The 26,571-nt window shown below is 41.1% G+C and overlaps 2 protein-coding genes across 2 annotated transcripts in view; both read left to right on the top strand.

Moving 5' to 3' along the window:
- The window catches only part of LOC141798214 (alpha-2-macroglobulin-P-like), a 33,496-nt gene extending 25,754 nt beyond the window's left edge, over window positions 1–7,742 (top strand). The window contains exons 26-36 of the mRNA XM_074680045.1: window positions 107–263; window positions 394–468; window positions 580–745; window positions 1,250–1,446; window positions 1,534–1,749; window positions 2,809–2,927; window positions 6,422–6,512; window positions 6,620–6,688; window positions 6,813–6,924; window positions 7,008–7,049; window positions 7,463–7,742. Coding sequence (XP_074536146.1) covers window positions 107–263; window positions 394–468; window positions 580–745; window positions 1,250–1,446; window positions 1,534–1,749; window positions 2,809–2,927; window positions 6,422–6,512; window positions 6,620–6,688; window positions 6,813–6,924; window positions 7,008–7,048 — 1,243 coding nt within the window. The 3' untranslated portion in view covers window position 7,049; window positions 7,463–7,742. The remainder of the gene's footprint in view (window positions 1–106; window positions 264–393; window positions 469–579; window positions 746–1,249; window positions 1,447–1,533; window positions 1,750–2,808; window positions 2,928–6,421; window positions 6,513–6,619; window positions 6,689–6,812; window positions 6,925–7,007; window positions 7,050–7,462) is intronic.
- A 5,662-nt stretch (window positions 7,743–13,404) lies between these two features.
- The window catches only part of LOC141797838 (alpha-2-macroglobulin), a 30,289-nt gene continuing 17,122 nt past the window's right edge, over window positions 13,405–26,571 (top strand). The window contains exons 1-16 of the mRNA XM_074679523.1: window positions 13,405–13,490; window positions 14,458–14,644; window positions 15,842–16,007; window positions 16,215–16,267; window positions 18,221–18,241; window positions 18,741–18,909; window positions 18,999–19,083; window positions 20,607–20,730; window positions 20,835–20,946; window positions 21,037–21,146; window positions 21,260–21,415; window positions 21,516–21,752; window positions 23,732–23,795; window positions 24,027–24,172; window positions 24,294–24,443; window positions 24,820–24,990. Of these exons, the coding sequence (XP_074535624.1) occupies window positions 13,405–13,490; window positions 14,458–14,644; window positions 15,842–16,007; window positions 16,215–16,267; window positions 18,221–18,241; window positions 18,741–18,909; window positions 18,999–19,083; window positions 20,607–20,730; window positions 20,835–20,946; window positions 21,037–21,146; window positions 21,260–21,415; window positions 21,516–21,752; window positions 23,732–23,795; window positions 24,027–24,172; window positions 24,294–24,443; window positions 24,820–24,990 (2,037 nt within the window). The remainder of the gene's footprint in view (window positions 13,491–14,457; window positions 14,645–15,841; window positions 16,008–16,214; window positions 16,268–18,220; window positions 18,242–18,740; window positions 18,910–18,998; window positions 19,084–20,606; window positions 20,731–20,834; window positions 20,947–21,036; window positions 21,147–21,259; window positions 21,416–21,515; window positions 21,753–23,731; window positions 23,796–24,026; window positions 24,173–24,293; window positions 24,444–24,819; window positions 24,991–26,571) is intronic.

Raw genomic sequence — 26,571 nt, forward strand, 5'->3', positions numbered from 1 at the left:
AAAAGAGATGAAAAAAATACAAGAAACAGACAAAGAAGACAGAGCTGCTGCAAAAGGCAAATGATGGTGCTGTATCAACATTTCCATTAATCTGTGTTTACCACAGGCTGTCTGGTTTTGTCATGAAGTCCTTTGGTGAAGCAAGAGATTTCATATATGTGGATCCAAATGTTATAAACCAAGCAAGAGTGTGGCTTTCCCAACAGCAGGGCCCAGATGGCTGCATTCAGTCTGTGGGAAAACTCTTCCACAAGGCCATGAAGGTAAAGAAAGATTTCCTGCTGAATTGACTCCTTTTATTTCCAGCGATATCCAACCCCACTGACAATCCCCAAACAGCATTGGTTTACTGTTTGAAGTATTTGTTAAGTTGAAAAACCTGTTTTCTGTCAGGGGGGAGTGAGGGATGAAGTGACTCTGACAGCCTACATTGCTGCTGCCATGCTGGAGCTGAACGTGAAGGCCACTGTGAGTTAGGTGTCGTGTTGTAGTCATTTGGTCACATCTCACTCCAAATCATTTTAAAATCCAAGAGCTGGCTAACGTGGTTTAATATCTGTATCTACCGCTGTGCTTTAGGACCCTGTGGTGAAGAAATGTATGACCTGCCTGAAGACAGCGCTGAACGGTACAATTGACAACCTGTACGTCAAAGCCCTGCTGTCCTACACTTTTACTCTGGCCGGAGAGGAGGTGATCAGGGCCGAACTTATCAATGAGCTGCACTTAAAGTCCACCTTTGCAGGTAAATAAATCTCCTGTAACATCTTTACTTCACAAGAAAACATCTGCAGTCAACAAGTATCAGAGGGAACGAGGGGTTTGTGAAGCAGGGTGTCTTAAAGAGACGGCAGCTAAATTAAGGTGCTTCTGACAGAGCCTGAAATAAGAGGACGCACACACACTTACACACACACACACACACACACACACACACACACACACACACACACACACACACACTTGTCCTCACCCTCTGTCTTGTGGAGTCCCCCAAGGTTATGTTCCTGGGTTTATCCAGTTTTTCTCTGTTTGTTTAACTTGTTAATTCCAAGAAAGGGTTTTTTATATTTTTGAATTTGCCTTGGTACTTGAGTGATGAGTCACAGAAGGTTTTATCTTCATTTATGAAAAACGTCAATCTGTAAAATCATTTCTTAAAGGATACCAGCACTGATTTGTTTATTTAACAGAAGCACACAGAGTGAGTCTGTTGAATTAATGATGCCTCCTCTGCTCTGTCTGGCAGGAGGCACTCGTCACTTGGTCAGACCTGGGGCTACAGGGACTCATCTGGACTCTCTGGAAGTGGAGATGACCTCCTACCTGCTGTTGGCTCTGCTCTCTGGTCCAGCCCTGCCAGGCTATGACCTCGATTACTCTGCCACTATCGTCGGCTGGCTCGTTAAGCAGCAGAATGAAAAGGGCGGCTTCTCCTCCACACAGGTAGAGGAAACTCCCCAGATCCCCTTCATGATAGGTCTTCACCCCCCTCTATGTTTTTAAGACACATTTCTCCTCCCTGCTCCTCAGGACACTGTGGTGGCCCTCCAGGCTTTGTCTAAGTATGCAGCTGCCACCTTCATCAAGGAGGGCTCAGTTACAGTGACTGTGTCCTCAATGGGAGGCCAGACCATCAAGTTCACTGTGGTTGAGAGCAACAGGCTGCTGCTCCAGGAAGAGAGTCTGAGCCAGGTGCCCGGAGAGTACACGGTGCAGGCCAGTGGGACAGGCTGCGTGCTGGTGCAGGTACTATCATCAACAGGAAGAGCTGTTAAAAAATACGAGCAGAAAAACAGGATTAAGAATAGAAAGCAGAAAAAAAACGCTGTGCTGTCGAGGAATTGTCCTCCATCAGTTACTGTCCTGTATCTCTTCTGCTTTCTATCTGGAGCCTACCACAGCTGTCATTAGGAGCTGGTGTCCGGTCTGCTGTCAATCACAGGGCTGACACACACCAGGCAAACACTTACACCTAAAGGGAATCCAGAGTGACCAATCAAACTAACAAGCACATACTGTATGTGGCCTGTGGGAGGAAGCTGGAATAACCCAGAGGGGACATGTGTGTGCACTAAAAGGACATCCAGACTCAGCAGTTTTTATCTAAAGCTGCATCACACAAGTTTCAAACATGTAGAAATAAATACTGCAAAAATATTTAAGACAAACCATCTGGAGGCAACGTACTTAAACAGACTTTTATATTAACCAGCGACACAGCTGTGACAGATGTAAAAAGTTACTTTTTTGGCTAAAATATTGAGTTTATATACCGACTTTAGAGCTCCTTTCGATACTTCTTTAGAAACTTGTTAGCTCAAGTGAAACCATCGACTGTATAAAACATGGACATAGCCTCCGCGGCATCACCTGTAAAACCGTGAAATGAAGCCAATCTACAGGCGCAGCCACAAACAGCTACATGGTGCTTGCCAGTCACCTGACCTGAGCTGCTTCTCTGATTGGACAAAACACATCTAATAACTTCTAAACCGTCGTGTCCGAAAAAAAAATCACTTACCGTACAGTGTGTGGCGATAGTAGAATCAGTGTTTTAGACCCAAGCTGTTTTTTGAACCAGGCTGTAAATATGCTTTTTAATGTCATAAAAGTCTGTATTTAAAGCTGGGTGTGTAGATGACTCCAGGTCTTTCTGCAGCCAGCCTCAACTGGATTCACAATGAACAGCAACTTTTAGCATCTCAGCAAAGGCTTAATTTTTACTTACCAGATGTTGCCCCTTGAGTGAAACAACGACCGCTTCATTCTTTAACTTGAATCTAAATTTGCTGTCACTCCTCGCAGGTATCCATGACTTATAACATCCCCCCTCCTCCAGACTTCTCCAAATTCGAAATCTCTATCAACACTGCTGGTGAATGCAGCAGCACCAGGCCGCAAGTCTTCCTCTTTGTTAAAGCCAGGTACTGTGCTTCTTGTTTGTTGTTTACATCAGAATTTGTTACAAGCTTCAGTGGAGACTTGAGAGGGACACACACATCAAAGTGAAGTCATGTCAGGAAACACTGGAATCATGATACACAGACATTAGTTTAACAGGAAAGAAAAAAGTCATGTGCTGCTGAAAAACACTCTGATTCTTAATTATCTTATGTGAACTGGGCCTTGCAAGGAATCTTAGCTGAAGAGTGATTCAGGAAGTTTCTGAGAGCAGCAGACAATTGTAAGAGTCCCTGCAATCAGAGTCTCAAGCAGGTAGAAAGTCATTTGGTCCAAGTCTCAGGCAAGTCCCGAGTTTTTCTGTTGTGGGCAAGTCAAGTGGAGTTAAGTCACAAGGTTGTTAAGTCGAGTCAGTGGTTATATCTCAGGTTGATATCTTGAAGAGAGAAACCTTATCTTCCTAAAGTAATAGTCAAAAAATACCATGCAGATTAGTCTGCAACTCTGTATGGAGCAGACAGGATCCAGGAGACAGAGACTGAACAGACTGCTGGGGAGGCTCAGTCCTGGATCCTGTGGAGGTGGAGACTGGCTGGGCTGGAGAGTGGTGGACGAGTGGTGGACGGGATGTCGTCATCTATTTTCTTGTGGAGCTTTTTGCACTTTCTCTACACTTTCTTACTTTGTTTTTTTTAATTGCTGCTGTGACTCCTGAATTTCCCCTCGGGGTTAAATAAAGTATTTCCTATTTCTATTTCTATTTCTACTTTTAGAGCAGCAGAACTGACTTTTGGCTCGGGGCAGTTGCCATTATTAGCTAACAACCAAACTGTGTTGTGTGTGCCCACTGGCTGCTTGCATGCTTGTGATCTCGCTACACACCTGTCTCCAATCAATCCATCAATCAATCAATCAATAAAAGTGTGAACCTATAGCTTGGCTACCACGCTACAAGTCATCCGACTCAACTTGTCTCAAGTCAAGTCTCGAGTTTTTTACCATTAAGTTGGACTCAAGTTGCAAGTCATCAAACTTGCGACCCAAGTCGATTTGAGTCAAGTCTGCATGTCTCGAGTCCAATTGTCTGGAGAGCAGCTTTGAGCAAAGAGGAGACAGAAACTTTTATTTTAGTGAGGTGGTGTGGTTGACCATGTTGCAGTCTCCTACGAGCTGTGATTGGTTGTTACATAAAGGGGAAAGACGAGGAAAAAAAATGTGCTCCGTGCTCCTAGTGACAAATGGTCAGTGAGATCAAAGGATCACATGACTTGGACTGTATTTAGAAATGGGTAACCATGACATTAATTTTATATCATGCTGATGAAACTCAGCTTGATTAAATTAGTTGTTTCAGCTTCAAAATGTTTATTTTTTATCTGTCTTCTTATTGTTAATTCCCTGTCCATGCTTCATCATTTTACTACTTAATGTGTTTGATATTGGTGGACTCAGACTCAGCTGTCAGCAGTTCTGTTTTTTACAGACGTCCTTTTAAAAAGCAGTTTGATTTGGCAGAACGACCAAAACAACAAACAAAATGCATAAAAAAGAACTAGACATAGGAGCCTGCTGTTGGCTCAGCTTGTGGAGGAGAATCAAAGAGTATTAAGAGGGAACTTGGGTTCCAGGATCACAGCACAAAGGAAGAGGGAGACTTGGGAGCTCATTGCCCAATAGATCAAGGCATCGCTCCCTCTCCTTGCATGCACATTACGCGTGAGTATGAGACGCACTGGTACGTGCGATCCCAAGTGAGAGCAGAGATTGAAGCACACAAGCAAAGTTGTTTTCAAACAGTGTTGTAGGCTACCATTTAGGTTACGGCTGCACACATTGGTTTCTGTGATATTAATAACTATATGAATGTTAGAAAGTTTCGTACACCCATTGAGGTTGATAACCAGCTAACAGCTTCACAGGTGGCAGAAACTGTGTTTAGCGTGTTGGTAAAGTCCACCACCAGTATGAGCGCTACTCTTATGGTACGGCCACACCAAACGCGAATTTGCGTTTGGCGCGGCGCGTTTGAACGTGTCGCGCATTTGGAGCGGTAGACGCAAATTCGCTCGAGTTCAAAATATTGAACTTTTGACACAAATTCACGTGAAGGCTTGCCGTGGCTGCCAATCAGAGATGACATTCCCCCATGACGTCATTGATTTGATGACGTTGGGGGGCAACCACCGCCTGCTCCAGCTCCAACTCCGCCAGAGGATGGAGGACAAAATAATCTGTGCGGTGTATCATCATCCAGAGTTATACGATACGACGTGTGTACTCTACAGAGACCAGAAAAAAAGGAGCAGGCTTGGTTGAATGTCTCTGAGGAGACAGGTATTTGCCTGCATGAGCTATCACTGAGTCCGACTGTGGGTGCGTCTCAAAGCTCCAAAGTTCCATCCTTCCTTCCTCCACATGCGTCGTTCACTTGCGTCTTAGTCCCTCCCACCAGAGATGCATGGGAGAGACGCGAGGAAATGAAGAGAGGAGAGAGGAACGGAGGAGATTCGTTTTTAGAGCAATGGGACATCCTCTCATTCGGAGCGTCACATGAAGCAACGTGTTTCAGTGATGACAGCATCAGCTGATCACCTCTGGATCATCTGTCAGTCAGCTCTAACAGCTGTTTGTGCGTCTGGGCATATGCGCTGTGATAACTCTGATCAAACAGAAACAGTAACAGAGATTTGTCTGTTTCTTTAACCTGTTAAACACACGTGTTACCATGAAGAAAACCTGCTCTCTGTTTATTCTGTGTGCTGTTTAGAAGCTCATATGGATCACTTTTCTGGTAAAATGCGTAATTGTGAGATAATTTATGAATTATTTAGCCTTTATCTAGAGCCCATCTGATCGTGAACTCTCTGAAGCTTATTAATGTAACCCACCTTATTGTGTCTTAGGAAGATATTATTTATCAGTCAGTTTTCTGAACAATCCATTGTTATATTGATTTGATGATGGTTGTGTTCAGTGTTTTTGCGTTGTGTTTGTGAAGTTTCATGTTAAGTCTGAGCCCCTGCAGCGTCCAATCAGAGAGTGATATTCCATACGAGGGCGTGTCGTTCAGTGAAAAGACTTCCGCAAAGCCGGCTCTCGTGTCTCCTCAATCATTGCTCCTCTGATCAGTCTCCTCCATCCTCTCTCCTCTGAGAGAAAATATCGCTTTGGGATAGTCTTCAAAATTGCGACTGGGAAAGTACTTCCGATGTCGTGGAGGAGATAGGATGGAGGAAGCACGAAGTTAACGCATTGAGACACACCCTGCAGCACTAGGCTTCTTCAAAGTCCTCCCCCCTTCTTCGAACAGTTTTTCACTATAGGAGCTCTCTTAAGGCTGAATACACTTTGTGAATATTTTTTTTATCTTACCAAGGGAAAGTTTTGAGAAAAATCTCAGACTCAGAGGAATTCAGTTTTCTATTTTATTCTATTTTATATTCTATTTTTTTTTCTGGAAGAGTAGCCATAGTGTTGACTGTTATCGTTTCTGTGTCTTTGTGTTTTGTTTTTGCAGCTACCTGGGCTCAGAAGAGGATACCAACATGGTGATCCTGGACATCAAGCTGCTGTCAGGATACACTGCAGTTGAGAAGTCTCTGAAAGCGGTCAGTTCCTCGACAGCTTCACATTGAAACTGTATTCATGTGAATCTCTTCTCCGACAACTTGAACCAAATACCTGAGTAAAGTAATATCTGTGTGTGCTTTTTCAGCTTCTGGAGATCAAAAATGTAAAGCGTGTGGAGGTAGAGGAAGGTCATGTGCTCATCTATTTAGACAAGGTAGGACACACTCACAGTGTGTTAATAATCAGGAAGCAGCACTTTACTTCTATGCTCTGTGAATGAACGTAAATGAATGTAAAAGTTGACTGTACAACATTCTATTATTTTGTGCCTGTTGCAGCTCTATTCTGAAGAGTGGATGATGTACGGGATATCACTGGAAGGGGACACAGATATGGGCATCAGTAATCAGAAACCAGCTGTGGTCAAAATCTACGACTATTACCAGACAAGTAAGAGACCCCGTGTTTGTTTTTGTGCATGTTTCTCCTTTTGTGTCACTCTGTGGTGAATCTGATGTGTCTTTTGTTTACAGGTGATGAAGCATCCACTCAGTACACCTCTCCCTGTGCCTAAAGCAAGTAACATTCATTACTCTGCTGTGGTTTCTGCTGTATACAAATGTGGTACAGAGTAAAGCTGCAACAACAAATAACATTAACTAAAGAAAACGAATGCATCACCTCACCGCTTTGCTCCTGTGAAAAGTTGTCTTAAACAAAGAAAGTAGTGAAAAAAGATCTGCTCCCCGAAACAAATGCACGTCTTGGTAAGAGTCATGTTTTTACGATAGTGGGTGATAGTGCTCATGGGAGACAGAGTCTTTATCCTGTAGAAACAATTGATTCTGGTCACAGGCATCACTTTAATCAAACATTCATCAAAGAGACTTGCAAAGAGCTTTATACTGACAACATAAGTCATCTTACCATGTATTCAAAATGCATGTTGGTGTATTAAAGGAATGCAATTCATTTGTTTCCTCTGCAGGTGAAAGCACCATTGGGTGTTACAAGGGGCCAGCTGGAGATCCTGCAGAAAAGCCAGAAAGGACTACTTCCTGTCCCATGAATCAGTGTATCAAAAGGAGAAAATTCTCTGTTTGCTTCTCTCTTTTACTATTATAACATTTAATTGGTTTTCCCTTCCTTTTCCTTAAGTTTGACTGTATTTTAATCCTTAAGGTTAATAATCAACTTATTATCTGTCATCTTTCATTGGCTACTGCTGTCTCTGGATCGTTCACAATAAAACCATCAGAGCTTAAGAAATTCAGGCAACATCCTGTGGTGGTCTTTATTTCAGAGCCTTATCAAAAACATATTTATTTTCTAAAAGTCTTACGAGTGCCCAGTATATTTTTCTGTATCTGGGTAAAAGTTTTATTTATACAGCCTTACCATGCATGCTGTAAATGATGATACAATATCCCAATATGATAAAAGAAGTAAAAGAAAAAAGTTTTTATTTGATGCAGACATCCTCTGTACAGAAAATGTAGTTTAATTCATTTTGAACATAGACAACAGTGAGGTTTAATTACCTTAACCTAACCTTGCAACAACAGACATGACCAACCAACCACAACTAAACCTCTGAGTGTGTGCTGATGCAAAACACTAAAAACTGCAGTTCACCCAGCGCCCACTTGAGGTTGGTTCTGGAAGTACCAGACACCACATACACACTTATTCAAGTTAAAACTTAAGCACAAACAAACAAGTTAAAGCCATGACACCCCGCCACAGGCACCACCATTGAGCAGCCAGTCTGCGCAGCAGAGAGTATGAGAGTCTATATAGAGCTGTGTGACATTTTTTTTTTTTTTTTTTTTTTTTTTTTTTTACTTTTGAGGGTCTAATTAATCTTGACTCTTATTCCTGAAAAAGCTATACAACATGGGCAGTTTTCAATCATTGTTAAATACGAGGTAAAAACCCTGTTTTAAACCTCTAATAACTAATGAAAAGGAAACTTTCCAGAAAAAAAGAGGGCTTGAACAAAACATAGCCCAATCATATTGTTATATCACTTTGGCATAGGGATGTGAGAAACATTTTCTCAGGGTGTATTTATTTTTTAAAGTTTGACCACAGCTAATCCAGAATGACTGTAGAGACAGAGCTTTTGCCCCATACTGCAGCCAGCCAACAGGGGGAGCAGTTTTTGTGGCATCCTCACTTCAAGCGGAGTGACATGGCATCTATTTTTTACAGTGTATGGTTGCATCAAGAGTAACCCACACACTGACCTTATAACATCTTTATTGTCCCTACTTTGAGAACACACCAGATCCACTGTGAAGCTAAAGGATTTAATCCCAGAAACAACAAGTATTCATCTGTGTTTCAGGTCTGCAATAAATACAAATAAAAGGACTTCAGGACAACCTAAGGTCTTTCACTTGCACCTCATAGCATTAATCAGGTGTCTGTATTAAAATAAAATTGATTCTGATTGGTCAGAGTCTATTACCCAAAAGCTATTCATCCTGCATAGCAAGAGTGATACCAGAGACAATCTGATCACACAAAATACGAAGAAATTGTGACAGCTTTCTAAACATCATGTTCACCAAACTAATACCTACAGCACTCTCAGTTTGGTGAACAGCTAGCTTTTAGTGGTCGGATCTTTGGATGGTAACAAATATTGAACATCAATGCAGATAGTAAAAGAAGCCCTGCTGTTGAATCTGCATCACTTCACTGCTTCATGCTTTGGGGATGTGATGGTGCTGCTGGACTGGGTTAATGTTCAAAACTAAAAGAACTGGGAAAACTGGTTCATTTTAATTGGTAATTTTATTGGTTTTTCAATTGTGTAGCAATGGTGGAGCTTCCATGTGTTTGGTATAGCCATGGGCTAACCAAATTCACCCAAGACGTGTCACCACCTTTGTTTGTATCCACAGTCTGTAAACTGGGTATTAGAATAAAGTGAATGATTCAAAAGGAAACAGGCGATCAAAAGCTGGATGAGGTGTTTCTGCAGTGCTCAGGTATAAACTTTGAAATAAACACGAGTGGAGCTACGTTAAACTCCACAGCCTAAAGGAAAAAGGAAACCAAGGTGACTGCATCGTATTCATCAAATCCACCACCTGAACATCAACAAGTCCCTGCTGTGTACACACAAACACACACACACACACTCAACCCCTGGATATTTTTCATAGCAGTATGACAACCAGTGTCTGATATGGCATAACTGCACATCTCTGGCTCCTGCAGAAGCGTGTTTCGTGAAAGCTTCTTAAACAACAGATTTCATTCTCTGACTCGAGAGGGCCCAGTATGGCCTAGAGGCGTAAGCTCTCCCTTTGAACATCTAAACCCCTGTGCAGAGTCTGACTAGATGCTTGGTCCATGTATGCTATCTTCCAGAAAAGTCCAACCAGCTGTGCACAGGAAGCGTTCAGCTTCTAAAGATCATCTCATTGAGATTATCAAGCCCCTGTTAATTGAACTTTTATATGATATCTTTGTAGGGGCTCAGGGTGAACATACTGTTTTTACAAAGAATTCATCAGGCAGAGATGAGGAGCCAAATTTAATGAGTGCCTCCCTGGATTAAGAGATGAGAGCAATGAAACTAACAGTCTGCACTCATATTCACACACCTCCCAAAGAGTCGGGTTACTGCAAGAAGCAGAGAAACCTGCTGCAGCACCACAGCACCTGCTTCTATCTGTGATTACATATCTAACATCAAACACCAAGAACTCTGCTGTTTGCTTAAACAGGGCAACACCTTTATAAAGTGAGCTGCAGGGACAACAAACATATTTTTAATTAAGGTTATTTGCATGTCCAATGCAGGTCTAACCGTGGGATAAAATTAAAGTTCGAGTGTTTTTTTTCTTGCACCAAGGAGGAAAACAGGTGGCACAGTCCTCTGCATACCAAGAAAAAAATCCATCCACAGGAATATTTAAAACAAACCATGGTGTCTGTTATCCTGCCGGTTCTTGCATAAGCTGACTTCCACTTTGAGAAGACAAATCTGTACAGTCAGACTTGCAAATAATAACTAACATTGACAGATATATATACATTTTTTGACAACCAGAGAAAAGCAGGTTTTTATCCAAATGTTATTAATGTATATATATTTTTTGATGAGTTGAGAAGTGTGCAGGATATCCCTTAATTTTTCTAATGGTTCTAATTTTTTCTACATATCTGTCTTGAGAAAAGACCATGATGATGTGAACATTAGTAGATCCAAACTTGAGAGCATGTGAATTTGTTGATGTGGAGGATGACCCCGTTGTCATCCCAACATGTGTATAAGAGGAGTACTTAGGTTGTATTTTTCATTTCAAAATTTGCTTTTCCATTATAGACCAATTATGGCACATGTGACGCAAAATTTAATTAAACTCTTCTCATGCATTTACTGATGAACTATTGCTGATGGAAACAGGTGGAACCTGGGTGTTCCTGAGGTAGAACATCCGTGTGAACACCCAGGTCCTGTTAAACTGTCCTGTGACTTCTCTCATTTGACGCTTTGGGAAAAACAAAGAAAAACTGAGATAAAAACTTTTACTGAAAACCCCAGCAGAGGTCTGATCCTCAGAAACACCCAAAGAAAGAAAAAAAATGTTGGATGACAATAATGCTGTGCACCAACACCTGCTTTTTTGAGAGATGTGGTTATTTCAGGAGGTAAACTGTAAGCCTAACTCCTTAAAATGGGGACACTGTTCCATGATCAGTCCAACAAACAGAAAAAGAGTGTTTGTGATCTCATACTCCTCCATAGCTGCAGGCGAGGGTGTCCCATCAATAAAAGTGGTCAACATTTATAAGTCGGGAATCCCATGATGCGCAACCAGTTATTTTGGTAACTTCAAGTTTTGAGAAATAATTCCTTTGGGGAAGTGTTGAACATGCAGTTCCCTAAGCATCCACTGGAGGTTAGTTCCAAAAGCACTCCAAACCACAAACACACTCATTCAAAAAGTGATCTTTACAGCATGATTATTTATGTGTGCACTCTGGTGCAGAACACAGAGTTAGGCTGAACAGTTTGTGTCTCTACACTGCACACACTGTAAGGAGATGATTTTTTTGATAATTAATTTGTTTTGAAGACATTAACCCTGTAAAGCCTGCCTTATCAAAAAGTAACTAGAAAATTCTATTTTTATTTAGAATTCAGATGTTTATTAATTGTTTTAACCCCCCCCCCAAACATATATATATATATATATATATATATATATATATATATATATATATATATATATATATATATATATATATATATATATATATATATATATATATATATATATATATATATATATATATATATATATATATATATATATATATATAACAAAATAGATAAATAAATAAAACAAAACAAAGCAAAACAAAATAAAATAAAATAAAATAAAACAAATGTTGGTATGCCTTTTTGTTTATGATATATTTTTGTTACATTTGATAAATTTGGCGGTTCTGGCAACTTTTTGGTGCGTTTTTTGCTTTCTTTTAATGTAGAAACCTACTGTTTTAGAAAATGAATGGCAACTTTGATGTTCTTCCTATAATACATTTTAAAAAAAAAAAAAATTAGCAATGACTTTCCTGAAAAAAAAGTTGATGGATGTTCAATAAGAGCAGCCATCTTGAAAAGGGCAAAAATAAATAGATCTGGTTTTCCTACTTGAACCATCAGGAAAAAGATGGGGGAGAGGCTGAGGTCTTCAACTAAGTAAGCAACAGATACCAGTGTTGGATGTTGATGATGATGATGATGATGATGATGATGATGATGATGATGATGAGAGAGACTTATGGGATCAGGAAGCCTGTAAACCTGAAGGTGGGAGGGGGGGCTGCATGCTGTCAAACACCTGGAAAACAGGTAGGTAGCAAAACCTTTAATCATCAGCTGACAGACAGGTCACATCATTCTGAGGAAAAATGTGAGATGTGTGTAGTCGTAGCATGTCAGGGTAACAGAAAGCATACTGGGCAAGTTGCAAGAATTGTCTTACTACACTGGAAATCCTTTCTGTACGTCTCTTTGTCAGTCTGTGTGTTTTGTTTCTCAGCCTCGCCCTCTTTCTCTTGGCACTGTTGGACTGTGTGTCAACTAATTATCATGTATTCAATACTCAGCATCCTCGTGTCTTGATTACAGCTTGTTATGATGTTATTAAAAAGCTCTGACAAGTACAGATAGAAAAACAAACATCAGTTTCTAAAATAAACTAAGTCATAGTTAATGAGCTAGAGCCAGGTAAGATTTTATAACACCTGAAGGTAAGCAGGCTACAGTCAGGTCAGCTTCAGAGATCAGAAACTGTCTTCAGACCTGGGGATGGTTTTGAAAAGGCAAAAGCCTCTGCTGTAATAACAACACAGACCATGGAAGTAGGCAAAATCTGCTGCTGCTCTCTCATTATACAATAACTAGGACTCCTCAAGTACATTGCATGTGATTGTGCATGTAACAAGTATGCACCTGGCACATCGCAGGTTGAGTGCCACCTCAACTAGCTCATGTTCACTTTAAGCTAGGCAAAAACTCTGTAGAACTGTATGAACCCAACTTGTGGCCTTAAAGAGCCCAAAAGACAATGAGTTTCTGTCTGAAGGTCTTTCTTAGCTCTGAAATTGTACTCAGACTGTTTAACTCCAGAGTCATCATGTCATCAAATTCTCCTGATCTCATCTGGGGAGGTGATGTGGACTCTCCTGAACTCCAGCAGCAAGAAGTTGGCAGCAGACACAAGCTTTAGGGGTGTATTCTTTGGAAAAGGGGAGGAGCCTGCAAAGGTCAGTGAAAAAGCTTTGGGGTTATAAATGGCAACCAGTGCCACAGCTTCATCTGACAATCTGTCTGTCTCTCTGACCAACACCTGCTGCAGGCTGGGAGGGCATCCTCATCTCCCACACTCCTCTGCAGACATGGCACCTGTGCTTCAAATGCTTGCTGTCATCCTTGCTGCAGGATTCCTGCCAGCTCCCACATCAACTCATGATGTTCTTGAGGTGTAAGTAAATCAAGATTTAACCAACAAACTGATGTAATTGATTAAGGTCTGGTGCAACATGCCAGTAAATGTCAAATGCATGCACCAGTGGGAGCAGGAGAGGCAGCTGCTCAACTCCACCATCAGGACACATGCACAACTCTGTTTCACATTTCATATCGCCTGCAAAAGTTTTGTTTTGGCGTCACGCTTGCAAATTCTAGACAGTATGTGCAGAAGCAGAGCACATGATGAAATTGGAGCTGAATCTGTTTTATACTTTGTGTTTTTCTACTGCAGCTCTGAATCTGATAGGATGCTAATTTTATTGTAATGTTTGCTGCTTTGTGCTCTGTTGATGTACCGTGTGAACAAAACTCACAGGCTGCGTCTGGTTTTCCTGCTGTATAAACTTTACCGTATGTGTTTTTGTACATGTCAAACTGAAAAGAAAGCTGTGAAGACAAACACAGGCTTCGGATCCCCTACTCTTTCTTTCTAATGATTGCTTAACGCATCTGACATCGTACAAATTATGAGTATGGTTATTTTTGTCTTGAAGCATGTGTCTGCCAATGAACTTTTAAAAGTGCATTTTGAAAGTCAAAAAACATAAAACAGCTTTTTCTGTTTTCCCAATCTGAAGTAAACTTGTTATTTGAGCTGTTTTAAGTGTCAACGAACTTGTTCTGAGCAAAAAGCCCAAATGATTCTTAACTCTTTTCAGTAAGATGGACAGATGCCAGCATTGACTTCAGGCAAACATTGATACTTCGGTATCAGCAGGTCGTAAAACACAAATGATGTCTTTATAGCTTCTCAAAGTGAAACGGTAAATAACGACAGATAACTGCACACTGCTTTAATTCAACACATTGTCTAAACAGTGGTTAGAAGTGATTGAGCTTAACGTGTTATCTGTACTTAAGGCTTTTGGTTCAAGTCATCTCCTCAAATAAATAATCCCATTCTCTTTCTCTTCGTGAAGAAACTATGCCGTAACGGTGAGCTCCCAGCTGAAAGGAGGGAGTACTGAAAAGCTGTGTGTGAATATCCACCAACCCTCAGAGCCCATCTGCATCACCATCAAACTTGAAATGCCGTCTGGAACCAAGAGAACTATCATCATGGAGAAGAGGGTCAAATACAACTTCTTCCAATGCTTCACCTTCAAGGTCTGCCTTTTTTTTCACCTGGTGTCATCTGAGATATATTTAACCTCTACAACCAATTAAAGACATGACATCAGCTGATTATTTTGTTTAGCCTGTAAAAAGCCTTGCTGGACGCCTCATCCTTTTCTATCTGATCAGAATATGAAAAAGCTTGATTCTGCTGTGAATAACATCCCGTAACTTGGGCTGTCACTTTAATGTGTTAATTAGATTAATTATTTACACTGCAAATGAATGCATTATAAAAATTAACATGCTTAACTCATTGGCTGCCAGCCATTTTCACAGCACCTTGAACGATCTTTCAAGACCCAGATAATATCGTTTTCCATGATGATGTAAGCACCAAAAATGAGCAGGGTGGACTCTCTTCTTTTGATCGCGTTCATCTCGGGCGCTCCAGCCTTTGATCCTCTCCATGATCTCTGTTGTCTTTTCTCACAATCTCGCCGCTTTTGCTCTCTGAACTACCGCGACACATCCTCAGTTCGAACGTGACCTGCATAAACTTTTCCAACTTCCAGCGTCTAGCCATGCCTGTCATCTCACATCTTCTCCACAGGGGCACTGCCAGGGATTTTGGACCCCATGAAAAGAAATATTGCTTGGCCCCCATATCATTTTATTACGAGCCTTTCTGGGCCCCTGCCAATGATGTGCCCTTAGAATTCCCCTCTGCCCCTTTCGGCGCCCATACTTCTCCTCATATCCATGCTGACCTCTTATCCCAAGAGCACACGGCTCTCACCCACAGTGGTTTACGAGCATGATATTGATTGATATGCTCGCCTATCCCCGCTGAGAAACACAATTTATTTCTATGTCACAGAAAAAGGTTGCATTCAAATTAACATTTACAGACGTCAATGGCAGCCAACATTTTAATATCAGCCAGCTGAAAAGAATGTGGCTTTACAAATCTTCTCTTCTTCATGTATTCATTTGATTAGTCAGGCGCTACAATTTTGTAATGTCCTAGAATTCAGATTCTTTATTTGGGGACCTTAAGCATGTGTGAGATAAAAATGTGATTGTTCAGGTAAATTAATTACAAATCCTGTAATCAATTAGATTCATATTTTTGATCACCCGGCAGCACTACCTGTAACACTTGCTTCTGCACATCAGAGTATTAGATGCTGCACTGTCTGAAAAGTGCTGTCTCCACTGACAATAGTGTGTTTACTGGTGTTGCAGGTCCCCAAAGTGAGCTCCAGTAAGGTGGCGAACATTAGTGTTCTTATTGAGAGTCAGGACGATGATACAGCGCCTATTGCCAAGACAGGAAAAGTCCTGATTGTGCCTGACACTTTCGTCCACATCGTCCGCACCAACCAGCCCATCTACAAACCTGGACAGAACGGTGAGTCTCACATATTAAAATGTTTACATTAAATAGTCTAACTGACAAAAGATGAAGGATTATTTTTTTGAATGATTGAGAGATTTTAAGATTTGGCTCTGAAGCTCTTCAAACATGACAATAGCTTCATTTTTCAACAGCAGAGGCTTACCCTGACTCTGCTGTCTTACTTACATCAAATGCTGTTTTTTGTTCTTTATCTAAAAGTTATGTTCCGAATCGTCTCGATGGACACTGATTTCATCCCCGTAAAGAGAGTGGTGAGTTACATCCTATGACGTTACTGATGTTGTTCAGAGAACTTGTGGTCTAGTGTGGTTTGTACCAAGCAGTCAGTGGATCTGAGGAGTGGGGTCTATTTTGGTGCAGAGAGTGGGAGGTGAAAGTGGAGCTGTTAGCTCATTTTGAAGACCGTGTAGGTGTGAAGAGCTGTGTGGAGTAATGTGATAAATGTGCTGTCAGAGTTTATTGGGCACACCCTGAGTCTGACCCAAGACAAGCTGAAGTCAGGGTCCAGAGGCTGATTCAGTCACAAGTTTCATTCAGATCTATCCTAATTGTTTTCTATTATAAAGAAAGCTATAGTTTAAGATAATCTGGATACTTTTTTACATAAAATTGAGTTTGATTGACTTCATACAGCTACTACTTCCAAAACATAAACAAATTATTATTCTAATGAATCCGAGAAAAAAATCAAAGCCACTCTCTGTAAGCAACTTTAACTGTCAATTATACATTTTAGTGTACCTGTTGCTGCAAAATTTCATTAATATACTTATAAAATATTATAATGGAAGAAAACATAGATTAAATTAAGTGACAAATAGAAAAGAGAGGACCCCTATGCTTCAGGTTGTGATGTATGCACTTTGATTTACCGACATAGCCAGGGTAGGGCTCTACTTTCTAACAAACACAGCTCTCTGCAGTCTCAGAAGACAAGCCAAGTGATTGGGGTTCAGGTTTTAACCGCATAATAGTGGTGATGCCAGAGGTGTCCATTCAAAATATGAGTGTTTGGTTCGCACAAGTTACTGCTTTTCTCCAGCAGAGGGCGAAATGTTCTTCAACTATCTAGTAACGTGATGTCAAATCCCTGTATAAATCCCATAGACTGTATAAGACATGGACATAGTCATGCCAACGTCACCTGTTCGAAACAGCAAATGAAGAACATCGGCTATAGCGGCCATATTGATGGTGGCAAGGGCTTTGCCTACAGCCATAGGGCACCTGTCGATCACATGACCCTCAGCTGGGCCTCTTATTGGGGGAGCTTGCTATATTAATATCCTCTGAACGGCAGAGTGAGAAATAAATTCACCCCTCATACAGTGGGTGCCGATAGCAAAATTATTATATAATATTATTATATTTTATTTTGAACAATGCTGTAAATAGGTTAATTTCTGCTTTGAAAATGGCTTTTTTTTGGCTTGCTGTGTATGTGACTTCCGGTACTTCTGGAGCCAGCTTCAAGTGAACACTCGAGAAACAGCAGATTTTAAGCACTTCCGCATTGTCTCGTATTCTTAAACCAGCGTTTGCCGCTTGATAAAACCTAAAAAACTAGCTCCCATGTGATTTGCATTTTTTTGTGGAAAAATCGCTCCTGATGAAGTCTGTTAACACCATTGTTATCATCATTTAACTTTTAAATAGCAAACTAGAAATCCCCAAAATCGGAAATATGGAAGAATTACTATTCAAATTGAATCAGCATCCCATAATTCATAAAAAAAATCAATTCGAGAGAAAATAATATTGTCCCGGCCCTGGTGGTTGCCAAGCTGAACAACCGTGTTTCTCCAGCAACTTTTTGAGAGGGTAAGGCTCATTTTGGGAACTATTTCTGAGGTTCTGAGAAAAACTTGTCACTTAGGTTTACAGTCTATGCTTAGGTCATGTTTTCATTGTGATTTTGTCATTTTAAGAGAAGTTTGGTTGCTTTTTCTTGGCGCAAAGGCTTACTGTTGAGATTTAGATTATGTACAGGAGTATCAACAGTAAACCATGCAGCTCTTTTTCTCATTGCAGCTCAAAGGGTTTTTTAGTAGTAAAAGGAGAGGTAGTAGTAGTAGTGGTAGCTTTCAGTATCAGGTGTGTAAAAACAGAGGCATTTAAATTTATTGGTGCATATATTTTGCAGATTTTTTACGCATCAACTTGACTTTCACATATTTCTTCTGTTTTGTTTTGTTTTCTTTCAGTACAAATTGGTGGAGATCCAGGTAAGATCCACTAACAGGGATCTTGGGAGAGACTGTGCTGCTGTTGACCAGAAACATTAAACCACAAGGAACAAAATAAAGAATATTAAAAATCAGGATGCTGATAGCTTATAGTTATATGTCACCATAGACTGGACAAGTGTGCAGAGCTTCATACTTTTTATGCAGCAGTGCATCATACTTGCATTCCTTTTCATGGTCAGCAGGGGGAGACTCCCCTGGCTAGTTTCATCCCATTATGAGAAAATTATTCAACACAAGACAAACTCTCAAGTGGTGATGGCTGTCACCTGTTCTACTCAGAATGAATGAAAAAATAATAAATACATCTAAATATTGACAAAGGTGACAACAAGAAAGTGAGCTGAGTCCACTTTTGGTACAAACTGTTGCGATCTGTAAAAATATTCTGGTTTATTCAAGTTCAGGCATCTGTGGTGTTTACATGTAATAGAGTTTTACTTTGATTTTAAACCCTCAATGTCTCTCTTTTCCTCAGGATCCAGACAGAAATCGCATCGCCCAGTGGCTGGATGAGCCGATTGAAGATGGTATCCTTGACCACTCTCACCAGTTGATTCCTGAGGCAGTGGAGGGAACTTACACGATCAACGCCAAAACAAACAAAGGAGAAAAAATTACTTACAGCTTCAAAGTGGAGGAATTTGGTAATAGCGGTCATCAACCCGGCTTTGGCTGTTTTGTCTTTGATCATCTTTAAGTTGCTCACCTTTGATTCGTGTTTTCTGTCTCCTAGTTTTGCCAAAGTACGAGGTTCAAGTTCAAGTTCCCAGTGTGGTTACGGTCTTTGATAAAGAAGCAAAAATCAAGATTTGTGGAAAGTGAGTAACCAATTACTGTAGTCGTTAAAACTTTTATTGGAGGCAAACTTTTATAATGTTTGGTCACCTCAGAAAAGATCTCCTTTAAGCAAGTGTGACCATTTTACTTGTACAAAGTGCAGTGAGAGGTGTTCTGTTCTGTTGTGGTGTCATTAACCTTTTTATTTTTTTTCCTTTTTTAGATTATAAACATGCATTCTTAAGAAAACAAGGTTTCATGTCAAGTAGATGCTGTTTGTAGAGACAACACATGACCAGCAGAGGAAGGCAGTTGAGGCTGGCAATGATAGATGTTATTAGAAAAAGCTACACAACTGCATAGAAACTGCAGTTGCTGAACACGGTGACATTTTTTTCGGTGGGGGGAAAGGGTTCATGACAGGGGAGAGGAAATTTGAAAGAGTAGGAAACAGAGCTAGAGTGGGGTATGACATGCAGGAAACAGGCCACAGACTGGAATCAAACCTGGGCCACCTGCTCAAGGGCAAATCTCATGGGGCGCAACCTAGACCGCTAGGTGATCTCCACCCTGTGCATCTTTTAATTGGTTACAGGTGTCAGGATCATCCCAATCTTAGCAAAAGGCTGCATTACAGGCACAAATATATGAAACAATGGCTCGCAGTGGTAGATATTTCAGTTTTAAACATTTTCATTTGAATGCTGTATTGCTGCAGATTTTTACAGAGCTGCTGTAAATATAAACAAAAATCCAATATAAACAACAATTTTTTTCATGGATCTATAGCTGACTCCTGCCTTGATTATTCCAGACTATTTCCCATAAAAACTTTATCACATGGGAGGTAGAAGTAGTCGACTGAAAGTCAGGGTGAAATTTGATAACACATGCAGCCCTCCCAGACTTCAGAGGATTTTCATAAATGGGAAGTGTAGAGAGTAAGAGATGTTGACAGTGACAGACTTTCAGCTAGTGTGGATTTGGCGCCCTCTATGTGAATTAAATTTGCTAATCTCTAAAATGCTTGTGTGACAATTGCAGACTGTGTAATTTATGGATGTAGTCTCCATGACATCACCTGTTTGTTTCTGATGTAGATATTCAAAGTCCATCATCGACAGGGAAAACGTATGGACTGATGAACTCAACCTAGTGTTGTTTAAGTTGGAATGAGGCAAGGAGGCGAGACTTTAGCTGTTTTGGAGACAGCTATCCTGACATAAACTGATTATTGAAGCCATAAAACCATCTTTATTTGCTTGGCTTATATGGTTTCTGCAGCCAGCCTCGAGGAACTCTTAAAGGACTCCACACACCTCCACTTAGGCTTCCTGTTTTCAGATCAGAGGTGGCTGCTTGGTCTGCATCAGACTGATACTTAGTAGGCAGGATAAAGGAAGTGGGATTTATCTGATCACTGGCATAAACAAGAGGCGGATTTCCAAATCTGGGTTATACAATCCTGATGAAAAGATTTGAACTAAGCCATACAGGCCTACTGATAACATACAAGCCAAACTGAGGAGCAAAAAACAACTAACTTGTGTCCTGCTCCCTGCAGATACACGTATGGGAAACCAGTCAACGGTTCAATCCAAGCAGTATTCTGTACAAAAGGCTATCGGTATAGATATTACCGGTATCCTAGCAACATAATTAATATTTGCCGCACATATGGGCTGTCTGTGAGTATTCCAAATAGAATAAGTAAATTTACACCTGTAAATATGTTTCTATTTGAGGTTGCCTATTACCTTTTTTAATTTTGATCCTGGTGAATATCCTCCAGACGGACGGGAGTGGTTGTGCCACACAAGTTGTTAACGTAGCCGAATCATTCACCTCTACTAATGTCATCACTCACTTTGAAGTGAGAGCTGAAATGAAGGAGTTTGGCACAGGTGAGCTGAGCCATCACTCAATAATGCTCATGAAGGCACAAGAAACACTCCCTGTTCTAAACTGTGATCTCTGCGTTCACCACCATGCAGGGGTCACTATGACTGAAAGCGGACGAATCAATTTCAGCAGGAATCTTAGATCTGTCAGGTTTGAGAATGCAGCCATAACGTTCAAGCACGGACTTCCGTTTGTGGGAAAGGTGATTACACTCAATGATCTGGCAGACTTACACATGCACACCTGTGAATCTCTGGTCTCATCACATCTCAAAGGTCTGCACAGGATTATTGTTTTGCTTCTGATTGTTTACAGATCAAATTAATTGGTCCAGACAATAGTCCTGTTCCTAATGAAAATGTGACCATCTCTGCCTGGTACCCCCAAACCCTGACAGTGACAACGGACTCAAGAGGCATTGCCAAGTTTTCTCTGGACACAATTCGCTGGAGGGGCTTTGTGTCAATCAGGGTTTGTTAGGGTTCTCTTTAGACTTTTCATTGTATCTGACTGACTGAGTTTTTTGTAAGTTATGGTTAATAAGTGAAAATGTGACTGTTTGCACCTACAGGCTTACCCTAGAGGGCTTACTGGATCTTACCCATCTGTGCCCTATACAATGAGACCACGTTATAATTCAGGCTACCACTCGGTCAGGGAATTTTACTCCAAGAGCAAAAACTTTGTGCAGCTCATGCTGGCTGATGAGGACCTCCCATGTGACAGAGATGCCACCTTCTATGCTCAATACATCATCCAAGGGAAGGAGGTGATGGAGGGGCAGGACAGCTTTAAATTCTACTTCCTGGTGAGATTCAGAGAACTCATGACACCACTGAGCAGTGCGCTGGTGATTATCAGTATTCAGTCACTAAACCTGGAGTCGGGTTGAGTCTAGAGTCCTCAGTGTCCATGTCTGAGTCCAGTCACCAGACATGTCCAGTCAAGTCTGTTATTATTTAGTAACTACAAGCAGGGCAGCTGTTTTCCTTCAAACTATCAACAGTATGAATTTTGACTGGCTTGTGAGGGACGTTTTGGATGTTAAAAAAAAAAAAAAAATCATTACTTAACAGTTCACTAAAACCTGTCGTTGTGTCTGGAAATTAAAATTGTGAATGCATTCTCCAATTTTAATCAGGATTTTAACAAACAGCTCCAACTACTTTGACCCAAAGATTGAATCACTATAGTTCCTAACATCACCTCAAACTATCTGACACACCAATATAATCAAAAGTAACTTTGGCCTCTTGCTTCTTTTTCAAGGTCTGTTAAAGTCTAAGCTTGTCCCCATGATAATTCTTTTTCATATCCATCATGCTGCTCTGCTCTTGCTATCACTGTGAAACCCTTCAAAGCATGATTTAAGATTTAAACGCAGAGTTTGTAGCATCTCTTTATCCTGGCAGAAACTGTAGCTGAACAGGATGGAATTGTTATTTATTTTTAGAATAATTTAGCATTTTAATCTAATCACATGCCATGTTCAGTGTTGATGTATGTTCATCTGGCGGATAGAAGGATAGCTTCTGTCTTCAGCTTGTGTCTGTGAGGTCTCTATTAGAGGTGTCCCAGTCCGATATTGATATTGGATATCGGACCGATATCAGCAAAAAAACAAGTATCGGTATCGGTATCGTATCGGAATGCATCTAAAATTTCTGATATAAGCAGTTTCTGCTACCCATTGGCTAATAGTAAATGGGTCAGTTTTTCCTCATACCTACTGTTGCTGACTACTGTTCTTTGTTCGAATAATATCACTTCATCAAGCCTTTTCTAACATGACAGACATACTACAAAATAAGTAATAAAATTGTGCATGTTTAATGCTGATATCGTATTGGATTAATATCGGTATCGGCCAATACTCAATGCTGAAGTATTGTATCGGAAGGGAAAATGTAATATCGGGACATTCCTAGTCTCTTAGACCCAGAGTAAACTTCCACCGAGTCTCCTAGCTGCATGGTGACACACACACACACACACACACACACACACACACACACACACACACACACACACACACACACACACACACACACACACACACACACACACACAGACACACTCAACCTCTGGTAGGCGTAGCAATGATTGTTATAAAATTGTATTGCTCCCGGATTTCGGGGCTCATTTATTGGGACCAGTGCTGTAAACCTTACCTGTGACCAGAATAAATGCTAAACTGAGAAATGGATCCTCTTGTGATCTTTGGGAGTTGTTCGACAAAAGAACCGGGTAGCTTTTATTACAGAATGATGTGTTTGGATGGGGGAAGGGGGGCTTTTTATGTCTTTAATCAGATGGGGGGTGGACCGTGTACAAAGTAGGAAACAGGACAAGATTTTGGAGTGACTTACAGGAAGGGGGCTGCAAGCTGGGCTGCCTGCCTAAGAGCTAACCTCATGGGGTATGACCAAAACCACTAGGCTTCTGTGCCCCAACAAGACAGAGTTTTAGCATCTGTGCAGACCAAAAGACATGCACACCCTCTCTCTGAACTGAATACATTTCACTAAAAAAATCCAACACAAACATTATACGTCAAAGTCCTCCTATTTAAATGCAGTCAAAGTTGCAACCGTCACTTGTCATTGGATCAGCTCCTGCCCTTTCCACTACATAGCAAAAATGGCGACAGTTGAGGGGGAGACGTGTCCGGCGTTTCACTCTCAACTTTTTGGCTTTTTTGAGTGCAGCACTAATTATGTGCAATTAATCCCCATTACCTTTCCTTGGGGAAAAAACACTCTTCTTTTTGTGTCATGTTGCCTTTAGGTGACTTCCAGGGGAGAATCTAAGCATCAAGGCACAGTGGAGGGTTCTGTGAAACATGGAATTGGTATGGAGAGAAAACCCTGAAAAGTTTCTGCTAACTCTGTCTGAAAGCTCCTTTTATTGTTATTATTATTATTATTATTATTATTATTATTAAATTTAGATTATTTCTCTATGGATAAACTGATAATCTTGCACTTATCTCAAAGGCAGCTAAATGTTCTTCCCACAAACAAACACTGTAGGTTGTAGGTTGTTGTTTTCTCTAATTTGTGTTGTATGCTTTCCATTTCAGTCAACAAAGGGGAGCTGTCTGTGATAGCCAGTGATGTTGTAAACCTGGCACCGGTTGCCCAGGTGATTATTTACACCGTGCTGCCAAGTGGAGAGATGGTGGGTGATAGCATGGACTACCCTGTTCAGCTCTGCTTCAACAACAAGGTAACTATATACAACACAAAGATACGATACTCGAGTCTGAATCATGAATAAAGATGTGCATTTCAAATTGAACAGTTTGTTTGTCTGGTCCACTCTGAACTGACTTGTACGTCTCCTGCAGGTGTCTCTGAAGTTCCCCCAGCCCCAGCTGCTCCCTGCACAGAAGACCAAGCTCAATCTCAAGGCTGAGCCAGGCTCCCTGTGCTCTGTCAGGGCCATTGACCTCAGTGTCCTCCTTCTGGAGCAACAGGAGGCTCTCACTGCAAACTATGTAAGACCGCAGTCCTCAGAAATTCCAGCATCGATATACCTATAAGCCTTGTTCCTAGTTGAATCTCATCGAGGCTGTGCATGAAAAATAGCTTTAGAGAGTTGAAAGAGCATGCTCTGGATGTAATTATTTTTGCCACGTAAGGGCAGATCCATAAACTTGGTGTGTTTCAGAGAAAAGTATTTGTTAGAGTGAGGTTAAAGGTAGATTGACTTGGATTCTCTCCTTTATTTGTGTGCAACACAAATAATATTGCACGTGTGTGTGTGTGTGTGTGTGTGTGTGTGTGTGTGTGTGTGTGTGTGTGTGTGTGTGTGTGTGTGTGTGTGTGTGTGTGTGTGTGTGTGTGTGTGTGTGTGTGTGTGTGTGTGTGCAGATTTATGGCCGGCTGCCAGTGAAGAAGCTATCAGGGTACAGCTATCAAGTTGAGGACAACGAGCCGTATCCCTGTTTGCCTGACGGGGAGCCTCCTGTGTCTCTAGAGGCCTATGGCTTATCCTACATTCCACAGTACTATCAGAGGGACGACGTTTACAGCAGCTTTAAGGTTAAGAATCTTCTATTTTGACTGATTTCTGAATAAAGAAAATTATATTTGTGCACAGTTTGCAAGAATTTATGAGTAAAAATCAACAGTCATGTGAATCTTTGTCCGACAAACCATTTTAAACTGTTTGTGCACAGAGACAAGCAGAAATGACCACTAATAGGCTGTATATGTTGCAAAACATATTTGATGTACGGCCCAAATATGACTACATTAGTTGTCATATTGACCATATGACAACCAATGTTTTTCTATGCCTTACAGGATTTTTGTGATTTATTTAAGAGTAATGCTAGACGCTGAAACTTCACTGTCAGACAGAAAAGGACAGAAGAGCAGAAGAGAGATAAACAGGAGAGTGATTAAACACAAGCTAAAGGCTAAAAGGGCTAAATTCTAATAATGTTGATTCCACATGTTGCAGTTATTCTGCAGTGGTCTGTTCAAACTTGAGAGTCTATCAATAAAATGAAGAGTGAGGTTACGTTAGCTCTGATTGGTGAGGTGAGAGTTGGTAGATGAGCACTAGCAGGACATAACCAGGAGTCACTGAGGTTGCACATTACAGATATGTCTCAGAGCACTGGGCTGTGAGTAACACTAACAGATAGTCTGCTCTCCTTGGGTGATGGTGGTCATGGGGAACAAAGTAATGTGCTATTGATTACACCAGTCCAGACAATGCCTTTAAAGGTCCCATGCTATGCTCCTTTTCTGCAGTTTAATATGGATCATTGATGTCTTCATGAAATGGTAGTAACATGTTTTGGTCCAAAAAGCCAATAAATCCAGCACAGCAGCATTGTTTCCAGGCTCTCATAGCCCCTCTGTTCAGAACGGTCTGATTTAGTGGGCGTGGCCTTCATATGTAAATGAGCCACTGCTGATACTGCCCTGCTCTTCCGCGTCGCTCAGAGCGTTGCCACGAGCTCCGAGTGCACAATGTTTAGAAAATAGCGAAGCTCATTTACCATAACATTACAGGCTAAAACAACAGGCTAACCTCAGCTAAAGTTAGCATCCTGAAGCTAACACAAAGACAGGAGGGACACAGAGGAAAAGCTCTTACATCTTCTCCACAGCACACAGCATTTAAAATACTCATATTTCCAGGGTCCCAGGTTTGTAAGAGGATGGTTGGTAATGCCCCTGGATTCAGGACCAGTCTATTCGCTATCCCTCTGTTGTACTGTCCAAAGTTGGAAAAGCAGTCGACCGTGAAGTGACCAGCACACACATGCATGGCATAGTGTAGCTGGCACTTTTCCCTCATAAATGAACGCCCCGATGTTCGGCCAGGATTATTTTCTAGATGAATCTTTAGCCCCACGATCGTCTCACAGACTCGTCGGAGCTGCCCCGATAATTTTCAAACATGTTTGATATTTATCTGGATGATTACAACATTCATTCTCACTGAGGATGACAACAGCCGAGAGAGAGAGAGAGAGAAAGAGAGAGCCCTCTTACAAGAGACCAGACAACAGACAACAAACGCAGGCTCAAAGTGCAACTGAAAGGCTCTGGGTCAGCTGACTGCGCGCTCCACTGGCCCACTCGAGCCAGTTCAATAATGCCTTT

This window comes from Halichoeres trimaculatus, unplaced genomic scaffold (assembly GCF_033239565.1).
Source record: "Halichoeres trimaculatus isolate MK-OKI-2021-1 unplaced genomic scaffold, fHalTri1.1 fHalTri1_scaffold_9, whole genome shotgun sequence".
NCBI classification, from domain to species: domain Eukaryota; kingdom Metazoa; phylum Chordata; class Actinopteri; order Labriformes; family Labridae; genus Halichoeres; species Halichoeres trimaculatus.